This window comes from Somniosus microcephalus, chromosome 13 (assembly GCF_052327205.1).
Source record: "Somniosus microcephalus isolate GS21.2 chromosome 13, FLI_Smic_1.0, whole genome shotgun sequence".
NCBI classification, from domain to species: domain Eukaryota; kingdom Metazoa; phylum Chordata; class Chondrichthyes; order Squaliformes; family Somniosidae; genus Somniosus; species Somniosus microcephalus.
In genome coordinates, this window is record NC_140999.1 from 110881743 (window position 1) to 110896529 (window position 14787).

The 14787-nt window shown below is 46.8% G+C and overlaps 1 protein-coding gene across 2 annotated transcripts in view; it reads right to left on the reverse strand.

Moving 5' to 3' along the window:
- The window catches only part of ddx27 (DEAD (Asp-Glu-Ala-Asp) box polypeptide 27), a 54261-nt gene extending 47912 nt beyond the window's left edge, over positions 1–6349 (reverse strand). Inside the window, exon 1 of one of the 2 annotated variants that reach the window (XM_086005212.1) lies at positions 6091–6349. In XM_086005212.1, coding sequence (XP_085861338.1) covers positions 6091–6174 — 84 coding nt within the window. In that variant the 5' untranslated portion in view covers positions 6175–6349. Of the gene's footprint in view, positions 1–5630; positions 5729–6090 lie in introns of those variants that run through there. The other variant, XM_086005213.1, reaches the window with a different exon arrangement.
- Between the last annotated feature and the right edge of the window lie 8438 nt (positions 6350–14787).

Sequence of the window (14787 nt, forward strand, 5' to 3'; positions counted from 1 at the left end):
CTTTCCTCCAGTCCGAAAAACAACCGCTCACCACTACTCTCGGTTTCCTGTCACTTAGCCAATTTCGTATCCATGCTGCCACTGTCCCTTTTATTCCAGGGGCTTCAACTTTGCTGGCAAGCCTATTATGTGGCACTTTATCAAACGCCTTTTGGAAGTCCATGTACATCACTTCAACCACATTGCCCTCATCAAAAAACTCGATCAAGTTAGTTAAACACGATTTGCCTTTAACAAATCCATGCTGACTTTTCTTAATTAATCCACAGTTGTCCAAGTGACTTAATTTTGTCCCTGATTACTGTTTCTAAAAGCTTCCCCACTACCGAGGTCAAACTGACTGGCCTGTAGTTGCTGGGTTTATCTTTACACCCTTTTTTTGAACAATGGTGTAACATTTGCAATTCTCCAGTCCTCTGGCACCACTCCTATATCCAAGGAGGATTGGAAGATTATGGCCAGTACCTCCACGATTTCCACCTTAAATTCCCTCAACATCCTAGGATGCAGCCCATCCGGTCCTGGTGACTTATCTACTTTAAGTACAGCCAGCCTTTCTAGTACCACCTCTTTCAATTTTTATCCCATCCAGCATCTCCATTACCTCCTCTTTCGCTATGACTTTGGCAGCATCTTCTTCCTTGGTGAAGTCAGGTGCAAAGTACTCATTTAGTGTACGGATGTTGCCTGACTTGCTGAGTTTTTCCAGCATTTTCTGTTGTTATTTCGGATTTCCAACATCTGCAGTATTTTGCTATCGTACTAGTGTTTGGTTCACTGCCACACCTCTTCTAGGAATGCCTACCTTGAAGAAGTTCTGCTCTTCTCTGCGACGGGATCTCCGTTTGGCTCTTCAACCTTGTTCACCTTCATTACTTTCAGTTTCCCTTCTCGTGTTTGATCAGGTATCTGCCAAGACTCGGTTTCACAGCCACATCATTTTCCTCAGCAACTGTCTCCGGTTCCGACTTACTCCACGTGGATTCCAACTAAACTTCCACCCTTCGTGCTTCGGATCCACCCAGGATTACAAATATCTCCAAGATATTCATCGTTCCTCGAACTACTGCTCTCGCCGCATCCTGAGATCCACGCTCAACGCCATGTGGCGCCACATGAACACACTCGACTTCTCTCTTCAGCAACACCGGCGCACTCTATCTCAAAGCTGTCCGGGTCCTCAGTTCCACTTCATCCTTCGACTCATCCGACGCTTCAACAAAAAACTTTTCTTCTTCCTTTCCGATGTCAAGGATCGCAAGCTTCATCAACTCTTGGACACCAACGCCCCTCCGGAACCTTCTTCCCCTTCACTTTCCTCTGACCCCCCTTCTCCCAATCTCACCCCCTGCCGTGTGTTCACTATCCCCTCTGACCTTCCACTCTCTGACCCTGAACGATCAGTCCTCAGCAAAGGCCTGAGCTTCATCCCCTTACGCCCCCACCTCAATGAATTTCGAGCTCGGCACGATGCTGAGCTCTTTTTCCGCCGCCTTCGTCTCCGTGCCCACTTCTTTGGCCAGGAGTCCTCCCCCCGCACAACTGACCCTTTCTCCCGCTTGCAGAATTCCCATTCTACCTGGACCCCTCCCCCTGGCCTCTTACCCTCTCTAGATCTTTTCATCGCTAACTGCCGCCATGACATCGGCCGTCTCCATTTCTCTGCTCCCCTCACTCACTCCAACCTACCTCCCTCTGAACTTGCAGCACTCCATTCTCTTAGATCCAACCCTGACATTGTCATTAAACCCGCTGACAAGGGTGGTGCTGTTGTTGTTTGGCGTACTGACCTCTACCTAGCGGAAGCTGAACGCCAACTCTCCGACACCTGCTCCTACCTCCACCTGGACCATGACCCCACTACCGAACATCAAACCACCGTTTCCAAGACTGTCACTGACCTCATCTCCTCTGGAGATCTTCCCCCCGCTGCCACCAACCTCATAGTTCCCCAACCCCGCACAGCCCGCTTCCACCTCCTTCCCAAGATCCACAAACAGGACTGCCCTGGTAGACCCATCGTTTCAGCCTGTTCTTGCCCTACGGAACTTATCTCTTCCTATCTTGACTCTATCTTTTCTCCCCTTGTCCAGTCTCTTCCCACCTACATCCGCGACTCTTCGGACGCCCTCCGCCACTTTAACAGTTTCCAGTTTCCTGGCCCCCACCGCTTCCTTTTCACCATGGACGTACAATCCCTCTACACCTCCATCCCCCACCCGGATGGCCTGAGGGCACTCCGCTTCTTCCTCGAACAGAGGCCCGACCAGTCCCCATCCACCACGACCCTCCTCCGCCTGGCTGAACTTGTTCTCACATTGAACAACTTCTCCTTTAACTCCACTCATTTCCTCCAAATCAAAGGTGTTGCCATGGGTACCCGCATGGGTCCTAGCTATGCCTGCCTTTTCGTGGGCTATGTGGAACAATCTTTGTTCCAGTCCTACTCGGGTCCCCTCCCTCACCTCTTTTTCCGATACATTGATGACTGTATCGGTGCCGTTTCCTGCTCTCGCCCCGAACTTGACAATTTCATTCACTTTGCCTCCAATTTCCACCCTTCCCTCACCTTCACATGGTCCATCTCTGACTCTTCCCTTCCCTTCCTCGACTTCTCCGTCTCCATCTCTGGGGATAGGTTATCGACCAATATTTACTACAAGCCCACTGACTCCCACAGCTACCTGGACTACACTTCCTCACACCCCGCTTCCTGTAAGGACTCTATTCCATTCTCCCAGTTTCTCCGCCTCCACCGTATCTGCTCCGACGATGCCACCTTCCACACCAGTGCTTCAGACATGTCTTCCTTTTTCCGCAACCGAGGATTCCCCTCTACCATGGTTGACACTGCCCTCGACCGTGTCAGTTCTATCTCCCGCACCTCTGCCCTCACCCCTGCCACTCCCTCCCGGAACCACGATAGGGTTCCCCTTGTCCTCACCTTTCACCCCACCAGCCTCCACATTCAACGGATCATCCTCCGGCATTTCCGCTACCTCCAAAGTGATCCCACCACCAAACTTATCTTCCCCTCCCCTCCCCTTTCAGCATTCCGCAGGGACCACTCTCTCCGAGACACCCTAGTCCACTCCTCTATCACCCCAAACAGCCCTTCCCCTTCGCCTGGCACCTTCCCGTGCAAGCGGAGGAGATGTAACACCTGCCCCTATACCTCCCCCCTCCCCACTGTCCAGGGCCCCAAACACCCCTTCCAGGTGAAACAGCGATTTACTTGTACTTCTCGCAATCTAGTATACTGTATTCGCTGCTCACGATGCGGTCTCCTCTACATTGGGGAGACCAAACGCAGATTGGGTGACCGCTTTGCGGAACACCTCCGTTCAGTCCGTAAGGGTGACCCCGAGCTTCCGGTCGCCTGTCATTTCAATTCACCGCTCCATTCCCACTCGGACCTCACCGTCCTTGGCCTCTTGTACTGTTCCACAGAAGCTCAACGTAAACTCGAGGAACAGCACCTCATCTTCCGATTAGGCACTCTGCAGCCTTCCGGTCTCAATATCGAGTTCAACAATTTCAGATCATAACCTCAGCCCCTATTTCATTTTCACTTATATTTTTCCACTCCTTTCCTTTCCCCCCCCCCTTTCCTTTTGTTTCTCTCTCACACCTGGCAGCTATCTTTTGCCCTGCCAGTACACTTTACACCTAATCACAGCCTATTACCATCTCGTCTAGCTTCTAATCTCTTTTACTTCTTTTGGTTCTTTTATTCTTTTGTCCGATCGCAGCCCTGCCTTCGATCTAGTTCCTTTTCTCTCCAGTTTTGAAGAAGGGTCAAACCCGAAACGTCAACTCAAATTTCTCTCCACGGATGTTGCCTGACTTGCTGAGTTTTTCCAGCATTTTCTGTTGTTATTTCGGATTTCCAACATCTGCAGTATTTTGCTATCGTACTCATTTAGTGCCTCAGCTATGCCCTCTGCCTCCGTGCGTAGGTCTCCTTTTTGGTCCCTAATCAGCCCCAACCCTCCTCTTACTACTTGTTTACTATTTATATATGCCTATAGAAGACTTTTGAATTCCCTTTTATGTTAGCGGAAAGATTAATGAGTGGGCATTGAGATTAAGATTGAGATCATCCCTTCAAATCTGTCATCATCACCCCCTCCTCAAAAAACCTTTGAATCCGCCGTCCTTGCAAACTACCGCACCATTCCTCTCCAAAGTCCTTGAACGTGTTGTTGTTTCCCAAATCCGTGCTTATCTTTCCGCAACTCCATGTTTGAACCTCTAATCAGGTTTTCGCCCCTGCCACAGCACTCAATTGGCCATTATCAAAGTCACAAATGATACCCTATGTGACCATGGTAAACTATCCCTCCTAATCCTCCTGAACCTGTTACCATCCTCCTCCAATGCCTCTCCTCCGTTGTTCAGCTGGGTGGGACTGCCCTCACCAGGTCCCTTCGTAGACAGAAAATCACCTGCATTGACTTCTCTTCCCACTCCGTTACCTCTAGAGTCCCCCAAGAATCTATCCTTCGCCCCCCTCCTAATTATCATCTACATGCTGCCCTTCATCCGAAAACACAGCGTCAGTTTCTACATGTACGCTGGCATCACCCAGCTCCACCTCACTCAACTCCTCCATTGCCTCTGATTTGTCACGCTGCTTGTCCGACATCCAGTACTGGATGAGCAGAAATTCCCTCCAATTAAATATTGGGAAGACTGAAGCCATCGTCTTCGGTCCATGCTAAAAATTCTGTTCTCTAGCCACCAAATCCATCCCTCTTCCCAGCCACTGTCTGAGGCTGAACCAGACTGTTTGCAACCCTGACGGCCTATTTGACCGTGAGCTGAGCTTCTGACCCCATATCCTCCTACTTCCACCTCCATAACATCGCCCTTCTTTGCCCCTGCGTCAACTCATCTGCTGCTGAAACCCTCATCCATGCCTTTGTTCCCACCAGACCCGACTATTCAAATGCTCTCCAGGCCAGCCTCCCACTTTGCACCCTCCATAAACTTGAGCTCATCCAAAACTCTGCTGCCAGTGTTCTAACTCGCACCAAGTCCCGTTCACCCATCACCCCTGTCCTCGCTGACTGAGAATTCTGGCCTCTTGCGCAACTCTGATATTTTTCCCTCCATCATTGGCGGCTGTGCCTTCAGCTGCCTAGGCCCGAAGCACTGGAACTCCCTCCCTAAACTTCTCCGCCTCTCTACTGCTCTCCTGCTTAAGATGCTCCTTAAAACCTACCTCTTTGACCAAGTTTTTGTCCTAATATCTCATGTTGCCGATTTGATTCAAAATCGCTCCTGTGAAGTACCTTGGCATGTTTTGCTATGTAAAAGGCGCTATATAAATGCAAGTTGTTGTTTTAAATGTCAAAATGAACGCAGATGTAATCCTGGAAAGAATAAGGTGTCTCAACCAGATTGGGCTGCTAGTACTGAGGGACCAAGGGGTCCTCAAAGAAATGGGAGATGTGCTCAACAAGTCCCTTACTTACATATATGTAGTCAGGGATTGTTCCGACGGACTAGAGGGGAATATTGTACCAATATTTAAAAAGGGCAACAAGTCAGGACCGGGAAATTATAGCTAGCCTTAGGTTATAAGCAAGTTGCTAGAGAGAATCATCAGAGATATTCTGTATTACCTCCTCAAAAGAGATGGGGTTCTGATGAGAATTCCGTGCACAGCAACGAATGGCAGGTTATTGGCCCACATCCTTCGGTCCTCTGACTCTGGCCTTTTCCACATCCTCCCTCCTTTTACCCCACAATTGAGCCTCAGCCCTGCTCTCCCTATTTTAAGAAAAGCCTTCTTAAAGGCCACGTTTTCAAACAAACTTTCATTTGTCTTGTTGCCTTTTTTTGGGTGGGATCTTGTTGTGCTACACACGACGACCATAACGGCAGGGGATATATTTTGGAAATAATCCGCTGTACGCGAATGGCTCAGAACTGCGTCAGGGCGCCACTTTAAACCTGCAAGACCGGTGGCGGCACCAGGCTGAAGGTCGAGGCCCAGTAATCGCCGCCCGCCTCGGTGTCCCCGAGCCCTAGAGGCCCCGTCAAGCACTCAGCGCCCCGGTCACCCGCCGCCTCCACCCTCACCTCGCCCTCAGACCCCGTCTCCTCCTCCTCCTCCGGAACCTCGTCCTCATCGCCGAGAGTCCTGATAAAATCCAAAGCAGCCATCGAGCGCGACAACCCGAGCAGAGCCGGCACGTGGGGAAGGTTGCAGCGAGGGGGAAAGCTTCCGCCGCAGCAACAGCAGCTGGCACAAACAGTCCGGCACAACAAACGTTCCGGCCCAGCTTCAGGGTGAAGACAGTCGCGAGGAGAGGCTGTCGGCTGAAGCAGTTTACCCACGCTTTCAGTCAATCACCCAGAGTTTACTCAGTATAATTCTGCAAACCTTAATATCAAAGTCAATAAAGTGTCAGTCAGTTGGTAGCACCCGCGCCTCTGAGCCAGAAGGTTGTGGGTTCAAGTCCTACTTCAGGGAGTTAAGCACAAAAATCTAGGCTGACACGCCAGTGGAGGTGCCAGATGAGGCATTAAACGGAGGCCCTGTTTGCTCTCTCAGGTGGATGTAAAAGATCCCATGGCTCTATTTGGAAGAAGTTATCCCTGGTGTCCTGGCAACCACCATCCCTAAAACAGATTATCTGGTCATTATCACATTGCTGTTTGTGGGAGCTTGCTGTGTGCAAATTGGCTGCCACATTTCCTACATTACAACAGTGACTACACTTCAAAAAGTACTTCATTGGCTGTTAAGCACTTCGGGATGTCCAGTGGTCGTGAAAGGTGCTATATAAAGACAGAGACTTGAGCACATAAAGCTAAGCTGACAATCCAGTGCAGGGCTGAGGGAGTGCTGCACTGTCGGAGGTGCCGTCTTTCGGATGAGATGTTAAACCGAGGCCCCGTCTGCTCTCTCAGGTGGATGTAAAAGATCCCATGGCACTATTTTGAAGAAGAGCAGGGGAGTTTTCCCCGGTGTCCTGGCCAATATTTATCCCTCAACCAACATCACTAAAAAACAGATTATCTGGTCATTATCACATTGCTGTTTGTGGGAGTTTGCTGTGCACTAGTTGGCTGCCGCGTCTCCCACATTACAACAGTGATTACACTTTAAAAAGTACTTCATTGACTGTAAAGCAGTTTGAGACGTCTGGTGGTCGTGAAAGGCGCTATATAAATGCAAGTCTTTTTTCTTTCAGGCTATGAAAGATTTTAATTACTCGCCATCTTGGGAATGGGTAATTTCTCTGACACACTATGCTACTGAAGCTCGGCGCTGCCATCTTTGTATAGGCAGCTTCCCTTTATGCACTGTTTCTGGAATTAATGAATGCAGAGTGCTGTCTTCTTTATAAAGGAAGGCTACCCACATATTTACTTAAAGGGCTGGAGGCTGGACAACCTTCCTGTAATGTCCGTGTGTAATTGAGACACGGACTGCAGAAGTTGGTTATAACAGGTGTTTACTGAATGGAGACAAAACTGGAACTACTATACAAAGTTACTACACAGGCTTATATACAGGGGTGGTCACTACTGGTACTGCAGTATACAGGGGCTGCAGAATATAGTTCCTTCTTCAAGGTACATACACTACACTTCCCTTCAGCTGAATTGGCAGTGTAGTCATCCTGGTCTAGGAGAGAAGGCTGAGTACTGTGAAATCTTGATTTGTTGCATTTAATTCGCTGGAATAGTTTTGTTACCAATCTGGTATTTTAAACAACAATACATGTAGCAGAAACACTGGCAGGCAAAATAAAGGAAAATCCCAAGGTGTTTTATAAGTATATTAAGGGCAAGAGGATAACCAGGGAAAGAGTAGGGCCCATTAGGGACCAAAGTGGCAATCTGTGTGTAGAGCCGGAAGATGTAGGTGAGGTTTTAAATGAATATTTTGCATCTGTGTTCACTATGGAGAAGGATGATGTAGGCATAGAAATCAGGCTGGGGGAGTGTGATATACTTGAACAAATTAGTATTGAGAGGGAGGAGGTACTAGCGGTTTTAGCAGGCTTAAAAGTGGATAAATCCCCAGGCCCAGACGAGATATATCCCAGGCTGCTGTGTGAGGCAAGGGAGGAGATTGCAGGGGCTTTGACACAAATTTTCAGAACCTCTCTGGCCACAGGGGAGGTGCCAGAAGACTGGAGGACAGCCAACGTAGTACCATTATTCAAGAAGGGTAGTAGGGATAAACTAACATCAGTGGTAGTGAAATTACTGGAAAAAATTCTGAGGGACAGAATTAGTCTCCACTTGGAGAGGCAAGGATTATCAAGGATAGTCAGCATGGCTTTGTCAGGGGAGATCATGTCAAACAATTTGATTGAATTTTTCAAGGGGGTGGCTAGGTGTGTGGATGAGGGTAGTGCAGTTGATGTAGTCTACATGGACTTCAGTAAGGCTTTTGACAAAGTCCTGCATGGGAGACTGGTCAAGAAGGTAAGAGCCCATGGGATCCAGGGCAATTTGGCACTTTGGATCCAAAATTGGCTTAGTGGCAGGAGGCAGAGGGTGATGGTCGAAGGTTGTTTTTGTGACTGGAAGCCTGTGTCCAGTGGTGTACCGCAGAGCTCGGTGCTGGGTCCTTTGTTGTTTGTAGTGTACATTAATGATTTATATATGAATGTAGGAGGTATGATCAGTAAGTTCGCAGATGACACGAAAAATGGTGGAGTGGTAAATAGCGAGGAGGGAAGCCTCAGGCTACAGGACGATATAGACGGGTTGGTCAGATGGGCAGAACAGTGGCAAATGGAATTTAACCCTGAAAAGTGTGAGGTGATGCATTTTGGGAGGACTAACAAGGCAAGGGAATACACAATGAATGGTAGGATTCTAGGAAGGACAGAGGATCAGAGGAACCTTGGTGTGCATGTACATAGATCCCTGAAGGCAGCAGGACAGGTAGATAAGGTGGTTAAAAAGGCATATGGGACACTTGCCTTCATTTGCCGAGGCATAGAATATAAGAGCAGGGAGGTTATGATGGAACTGTACAAAACACTAGTTAGGCCACAGCTGGAATACTGTGTGCAGTTCTGGTTGCCACACTATAGGAAGGATGTGATTGCATTGGTGAGGGTGCACAGGAGATTCACTAGGATGTTACCTGGGCTGGAGTGCTTCAGCTATGAAGAGAGACTGGACAGGCTGGGGTTGTTTTCCTTAGAGCAGAGAAGGCTGAGGGGGGACCTGATTGAGGTGTACAAAATTATATGGGGCATAGATAGGGTAGATAGAAAGGAACTTTTCCCCTTAGTTGAGGGGTCAATAACCAGGGGGCATAGTTTCAAGGTAAAGGGCAGGAAGTTTAGAGGGGATTTGAGGAAAAGCTTTTTCACCCAGAGGGTGGTTGGAATCTGGAACTCACTGCCTGAAAGGGTGGTAGAGGCAGGAACCCTCACAACATTCAAGAAGCATTTAGATGAGCATTTGAAACGTCATAGCATACAAGGCTACGGACCAAGTGCTGGAAAATGGGATTAGAATAGACAGGGCTTGATGGCCGGCGCGGACACGATGGGCTGAAGGGCCTCTTTCTGTGCTGTATAACTCTATGACTCTATTTCAATGGACACAACATTAACCCACTAGATTTTTTTTCTTGTTGAATAAGGACAGAATCAGGCTCAGCTCTGATGTCCTCTCTCTGGTCAAATAGCTTGAAAATACTCAGTTTTGATTCTCATGTGAAGAATGATTGCTTGGTGAAAGTAACAGGGGGTTCCCTGTGCCAATGCAGGAACCAACACCTTAATGAACAGAGTGGAGAAAATTGAAGGAACCATATATTTTTAATTAGATCAGCAAATGCTAGGCACATTCACAAAATGGCCGGGCCTGAGGCGGCTTGAGACGGCCGGTTGCGGCTGGCCGGGCCCGGTTGCCGGGGTAACCCTCCTCCCCTCTCCGCCCTCCCGATCTCCGGGACCGGGCCTGGGCCTGAGCAGCTTGAGACGGCCGATTGTGGCTGGCGTGCCCGGTTGCCGGGGTAACCCTCTCCGCTCCCGAGCCCCACCCCTCCGAGCCCTGCCCCCCCGCTAACCTGCTCGCTTCCCTCTGCCCGCGCTCTGTGGGCCCTGTGTGGAGGTGCGCGTGCGCCGTGCAGCGTGAGCGCGAATGAAGCGCGAGCAGCTTGCAGTGAGCCCAGCCAGCCTTTACCAAGATGGCTGGCCGCTGGTTCGGAATCGGGCCCAGCGGGACGGCCGGTGCGTAGCTCGGGCATGGCTGGGCAACAGACGCCCAGGCTTCGAGGCCTGCCTGCAAAAACGGTGAAAGGTAGGAAAATTATAGAGGTTAGAGAAAAGATTTACAAACGAATTAACTTTTTTAAAAAACAATTTGTGTTTTAAAAGCAACTTTTTTTTTGCTGGAAATGTAGATTTGAAAAGAAACACGCAGAAAGCAGGAAAAAGAAATGAAGAGTTTGGAATCAAGATGGCAGCCACTCACCTCGGTTCAGAATGATAAGGCCCGCCCACACACGCACCGATTGGTCAACCGTCAGATCACTGAAGCGTAGGATTGGTCAATCATCCTGTCACTCGACTGTAGGATGGCCCGCCCGCACAGGCAATGAACCCGCCCCCGTGATGCAGCGATTGGTCAACCGTCGGGTCGCTCGACCGTACGATTGGTCAACCTTCACGTCACTCGATGCTAATGAGCGGATAATGAGCAGAATTTTGAACGTTTTTTGGATACCGTCGGCACAATTTTTGTCCGACAAAAAAGTAAATATGCCTACAAGAGTCCCCTAATGATGAGCTTTCTTTTGATATAACACATGTGTAGGTACGCTCTATAATTTTTGATTGTATAGCCGGACAGACAGACAGACAGAGAGACAGACACAGAGAGACATACTGTTTTATATATATATATAGATAGATAGGTGGAAAATCTAGCCCAAAATATCTACAGGCCCAGGGTCCAGACAGAAGACATCTTAAGGAAGTGAGCAAGGAAACAGGCAGTAATCTGGTTAATATTTACAATACTCCGGCTAACATTTGCAAGAGTGATATAAGTACAGAGGTTGTAGAATCATAAAAATTTACAGCACAGAAGAAGGCCATTCAGTCCATCGTGTCTGTGTCGGCCGAAAAAGAGCTATCCAGCCTAATCCCACGTTCCAGCTCTTGGTCCATATCTTTGTAGGTTACAACACTTGAAGTGCGTATCCAAGTACTTTTTTAATGTGATGCGGGTTTCTGCCTCTACCACCCTTTCAGGCAGTGAGTTCCAGACCCCCACTACCCTCTGGGTGAAAAAAGTTCTCCTCAACTCCCCTCTAATCCTTCTATCAATTACTTTAAATTTATCAATTACTTAAAATCTATGCCCCCTCGTTATTTTGCTCTCTACTAAGGGAAATAGGCCCTTCCTATCCACTCTATCTAGGCCCCTCATAATTTTATACACCTCAATCAAGTCTCCCCTCAGCCTCCTCTGTTCCAAAGAAAACAACCCCAGCCTATCCAATCATTCCTCATAGCTAAAATTCTCCAGTCCCGGCAACATCCTTGTAAATCTCCTCTGTACCCTCTCTAGTGCAATCACATCTTTCCTGTAATGTGGTGACCAGAACTGTATACAGTACTCTTAACTGTGGCCTAACTAGTGTTTTATACAGTTCAAGCATAAACCTTCCTACTCCTATATTCTGTGCCTCGGCTAATAAAGGAAAGTATCCCGTATGCTTTCTTAACCATCTGATCTACCTGTCCTGCTACCTTCAGGGATCTGTAGACATGCACTTATGAGGGAATACGCCATATTTCAGAAAGATACACCATAGTATGAACAGAATACTGATATTATTAATACAGAATACACTGGGTTTAAAAATCTAAAGCCTCGGAGTCACAGGCTGTAAACAGAAATACAGGCTTCTGAGATAAAGATCAGTTGAAATGGGAATTAGTTAAAAATACTAAAACAATAAAAGATTGAAGCAAATCATTGGTGCTTCCAAAAGGTCTACAGTTTGCAACCAACACAATGAGAAGACCCAGTTTAAAGTGTTAAGAACTAACACGTAAAACAGAAATACAAACATTAAAAGAGGCAAGTGCCTTTGAAATGATGACATCAAGTAAAGAAACACCTGCTGGTCAAATAATTTTTATGTTAAACTTGGAATACAGGAAACACGATTAAATATGCAACCAATTGAGGTAGCAAGAAATGCATGAACCACTCTGGTCAAAGTGTCTTTAATATATACATAGTAAAAACCATACCAACAAGACTTTGAAGATATGACTTCAATAGATGACACCAAGCAATTACATTGTGTTTGTATTGAACTTGGAGCAGTACAGAATCACAACGTCTGCTAAAACCAGTAAAACCAATATTAAGAATTGAATGAAGAATCTTCGATAAGAATGGCATCAAACAGAAATCATTGCTGTCATTGTTTTTATGATGGTTTTTGGAACACCTAAAGGTAGAGACATAATTATGCATGCAATAGTTGAATTGACAGTAAGAATAGAAAGCATTCGAAAGAGGTATCAATAAAGACAATTAGCTGACATCAGCAGAGAACATCAAAGAATAAACCAAAGCAAAAAGAGTATAAAACATAGACCTTTTCAACAGAAAGTCAGAACTCGCTGAACGGGCAAAGCGTTTCTCAACTCTTCAGAGGCATCTCTGTAAGTCTTTAACTGAGTCTCGGGAAGTCAAAGTAATTGATTTTGGTGGATGTTCTGGATTTAGAAATAAGTAAGAAATGTAGAAAAGATTTGAGAATAAGGATCTCTGAGAAATAAGAAAAGTAAGCTATCTGTATTTTGAATTGTTAATGTTGCGACTGATTCAACAGCTGTTAACTGAATGTCGGCTTTTAAAATAAAACTATATATTTTTAGAATTGTCTCAAAGAGTAATTCTGTATAAACTCGCAAACCCAAATTCTGTACACTCTTTTGTAAGGAGTTGCAGAATTCTGGGGGAGTATTCCGGACCCTCATAATATCCGGAAGGTTATAGTCTAGTTCAACTTATTAAAAGTACTATCTGGAGGACCGTAACATCTTCAGTCATTCCTTTCCTTTAGGGAGAGATAGCCTGAACCTTTAGACCCATTTAAGCGTCTTATGGAATTTGGCTATCTCTAACTTAAGTTGAGGGTGAACGTCTGGGGAATACACCTGATCTGGGATAGCCCAAAAGGGCTAGGACTTGTAATTATCCCTTCACACTCCAAGGTCCCTCTGATCTTCTGCACTTCTCAGTATCCTACCATTTATAGTGTATTCCCTTGCCTTGTTAGTCCTCCCCAAATGCATTACCTCACACTTCTCCGGATTGAATTCCATTTGCCACTCTTCTGCCCACCTGACCAGTCCATTGATATCTTCCTGCGGTCTGCAGCTTTCTTCCTCACTATCAACCACATAGTCAATTTTTGTATCATCTACAAACTTCTTAATCGTGCCCCCTACATTGAAGACTAAATCATTGATATATACCACAAAAAGCAAGAGACCTGGTACTGAGCCCTGCTGAACCCCACTGGAAACAGCTCTCCAGTTACAAAAATACCCGTCGACCATTACCCTTTGCTTCCTGCCACTGAGCTAATTTTGGATCCAACTTGCAATTTTCCCTTATCCCATGGGCTTTTACTTTTTTGACCAGTCTGCCATATGGGACCATGTCAAAAGCCTTGCTAAAATCCATGTAGGCTACATCAAATGTGCTACCCTCATCAAACCTCCTTGTTACCTCCTCAAAAAATTCAATCATGTTAGTCAGACACAACCTTTCCTTAACAAATCCCTGTCATTGATTAATCCGTGCCTTTCTAAATGACGATTAATACTGTCCCCCAGAATTTTTTCCAATAATTTGCCCACCACCGAGGCTAGGCTGACTGGCCTGTAATTACTCGGTCTATCCCTTTCTCCCTTTTTAAACAACATTAGCAGTCCTCCAGTCCTCCGGCACCACACCTGCCGCCAGAGAGGATTGGAAAATGATGGTTAGAGCGTCTGCTATTTCCTCCCTTGATTCTCTTCCCTGGGATACATTTCATTCGGGCCTGGTGATTTATCTACTTTCAAAGATGATAAACCCCTTAAAACTCCCTCTCTCACTATGTTTATCTCATTTAATATTTCACACGTCTCCTCCTTAACTACAATGTCTGCATCGTCCCTCTCTTTTGTGAAGACAGATGCAAAGTATTCATTAAGAACCACACCCACATCTTCCGCCTCCACACACAAGCTTCCTTTTTGGTCTCTAATAGGCCCTACTGTTTCTTTAGTTATCCTCTTGCTCTTTATTTATTTATAAAATATCTTTGGGTTTTCCTTGATTTTACTTGCCAATATTTTTTCATGCCCTCTCTTCGCTTTCCTAATTTCCTTTTTAAATTCACCCCTGCACTTCCTATATTCCTCTAGGCTTTCTGCAGTATTTAGCTCTCTGTATTGTTTTTTATTTGTTCATGGGATCTGGGCATCACTGGCAAGGCCAGCATTTATTGCACATCCCTAGTTGCCCTTGAGAAAGTGGTGGTGAGCTGCCTTCTTGAACCGCTGCAGTCCGTGTGGTGAAGGTACTCCCGCAGTGCTGTTAGGGAGGGAGTTCCAGGATTTTGACCCAGCAACGATGAAGGAACGGCAATATACTTCCAAGTCAGGATGGTGTGTGACTTGGAGGGGAACTCGGAGGTTGCGGTGTTCCTATGCACTTGCTGCCCTTGTCCTTCTAGGTGGTAGAGGTCACGGGTTTGGGAGGTGCTGCCGAAGG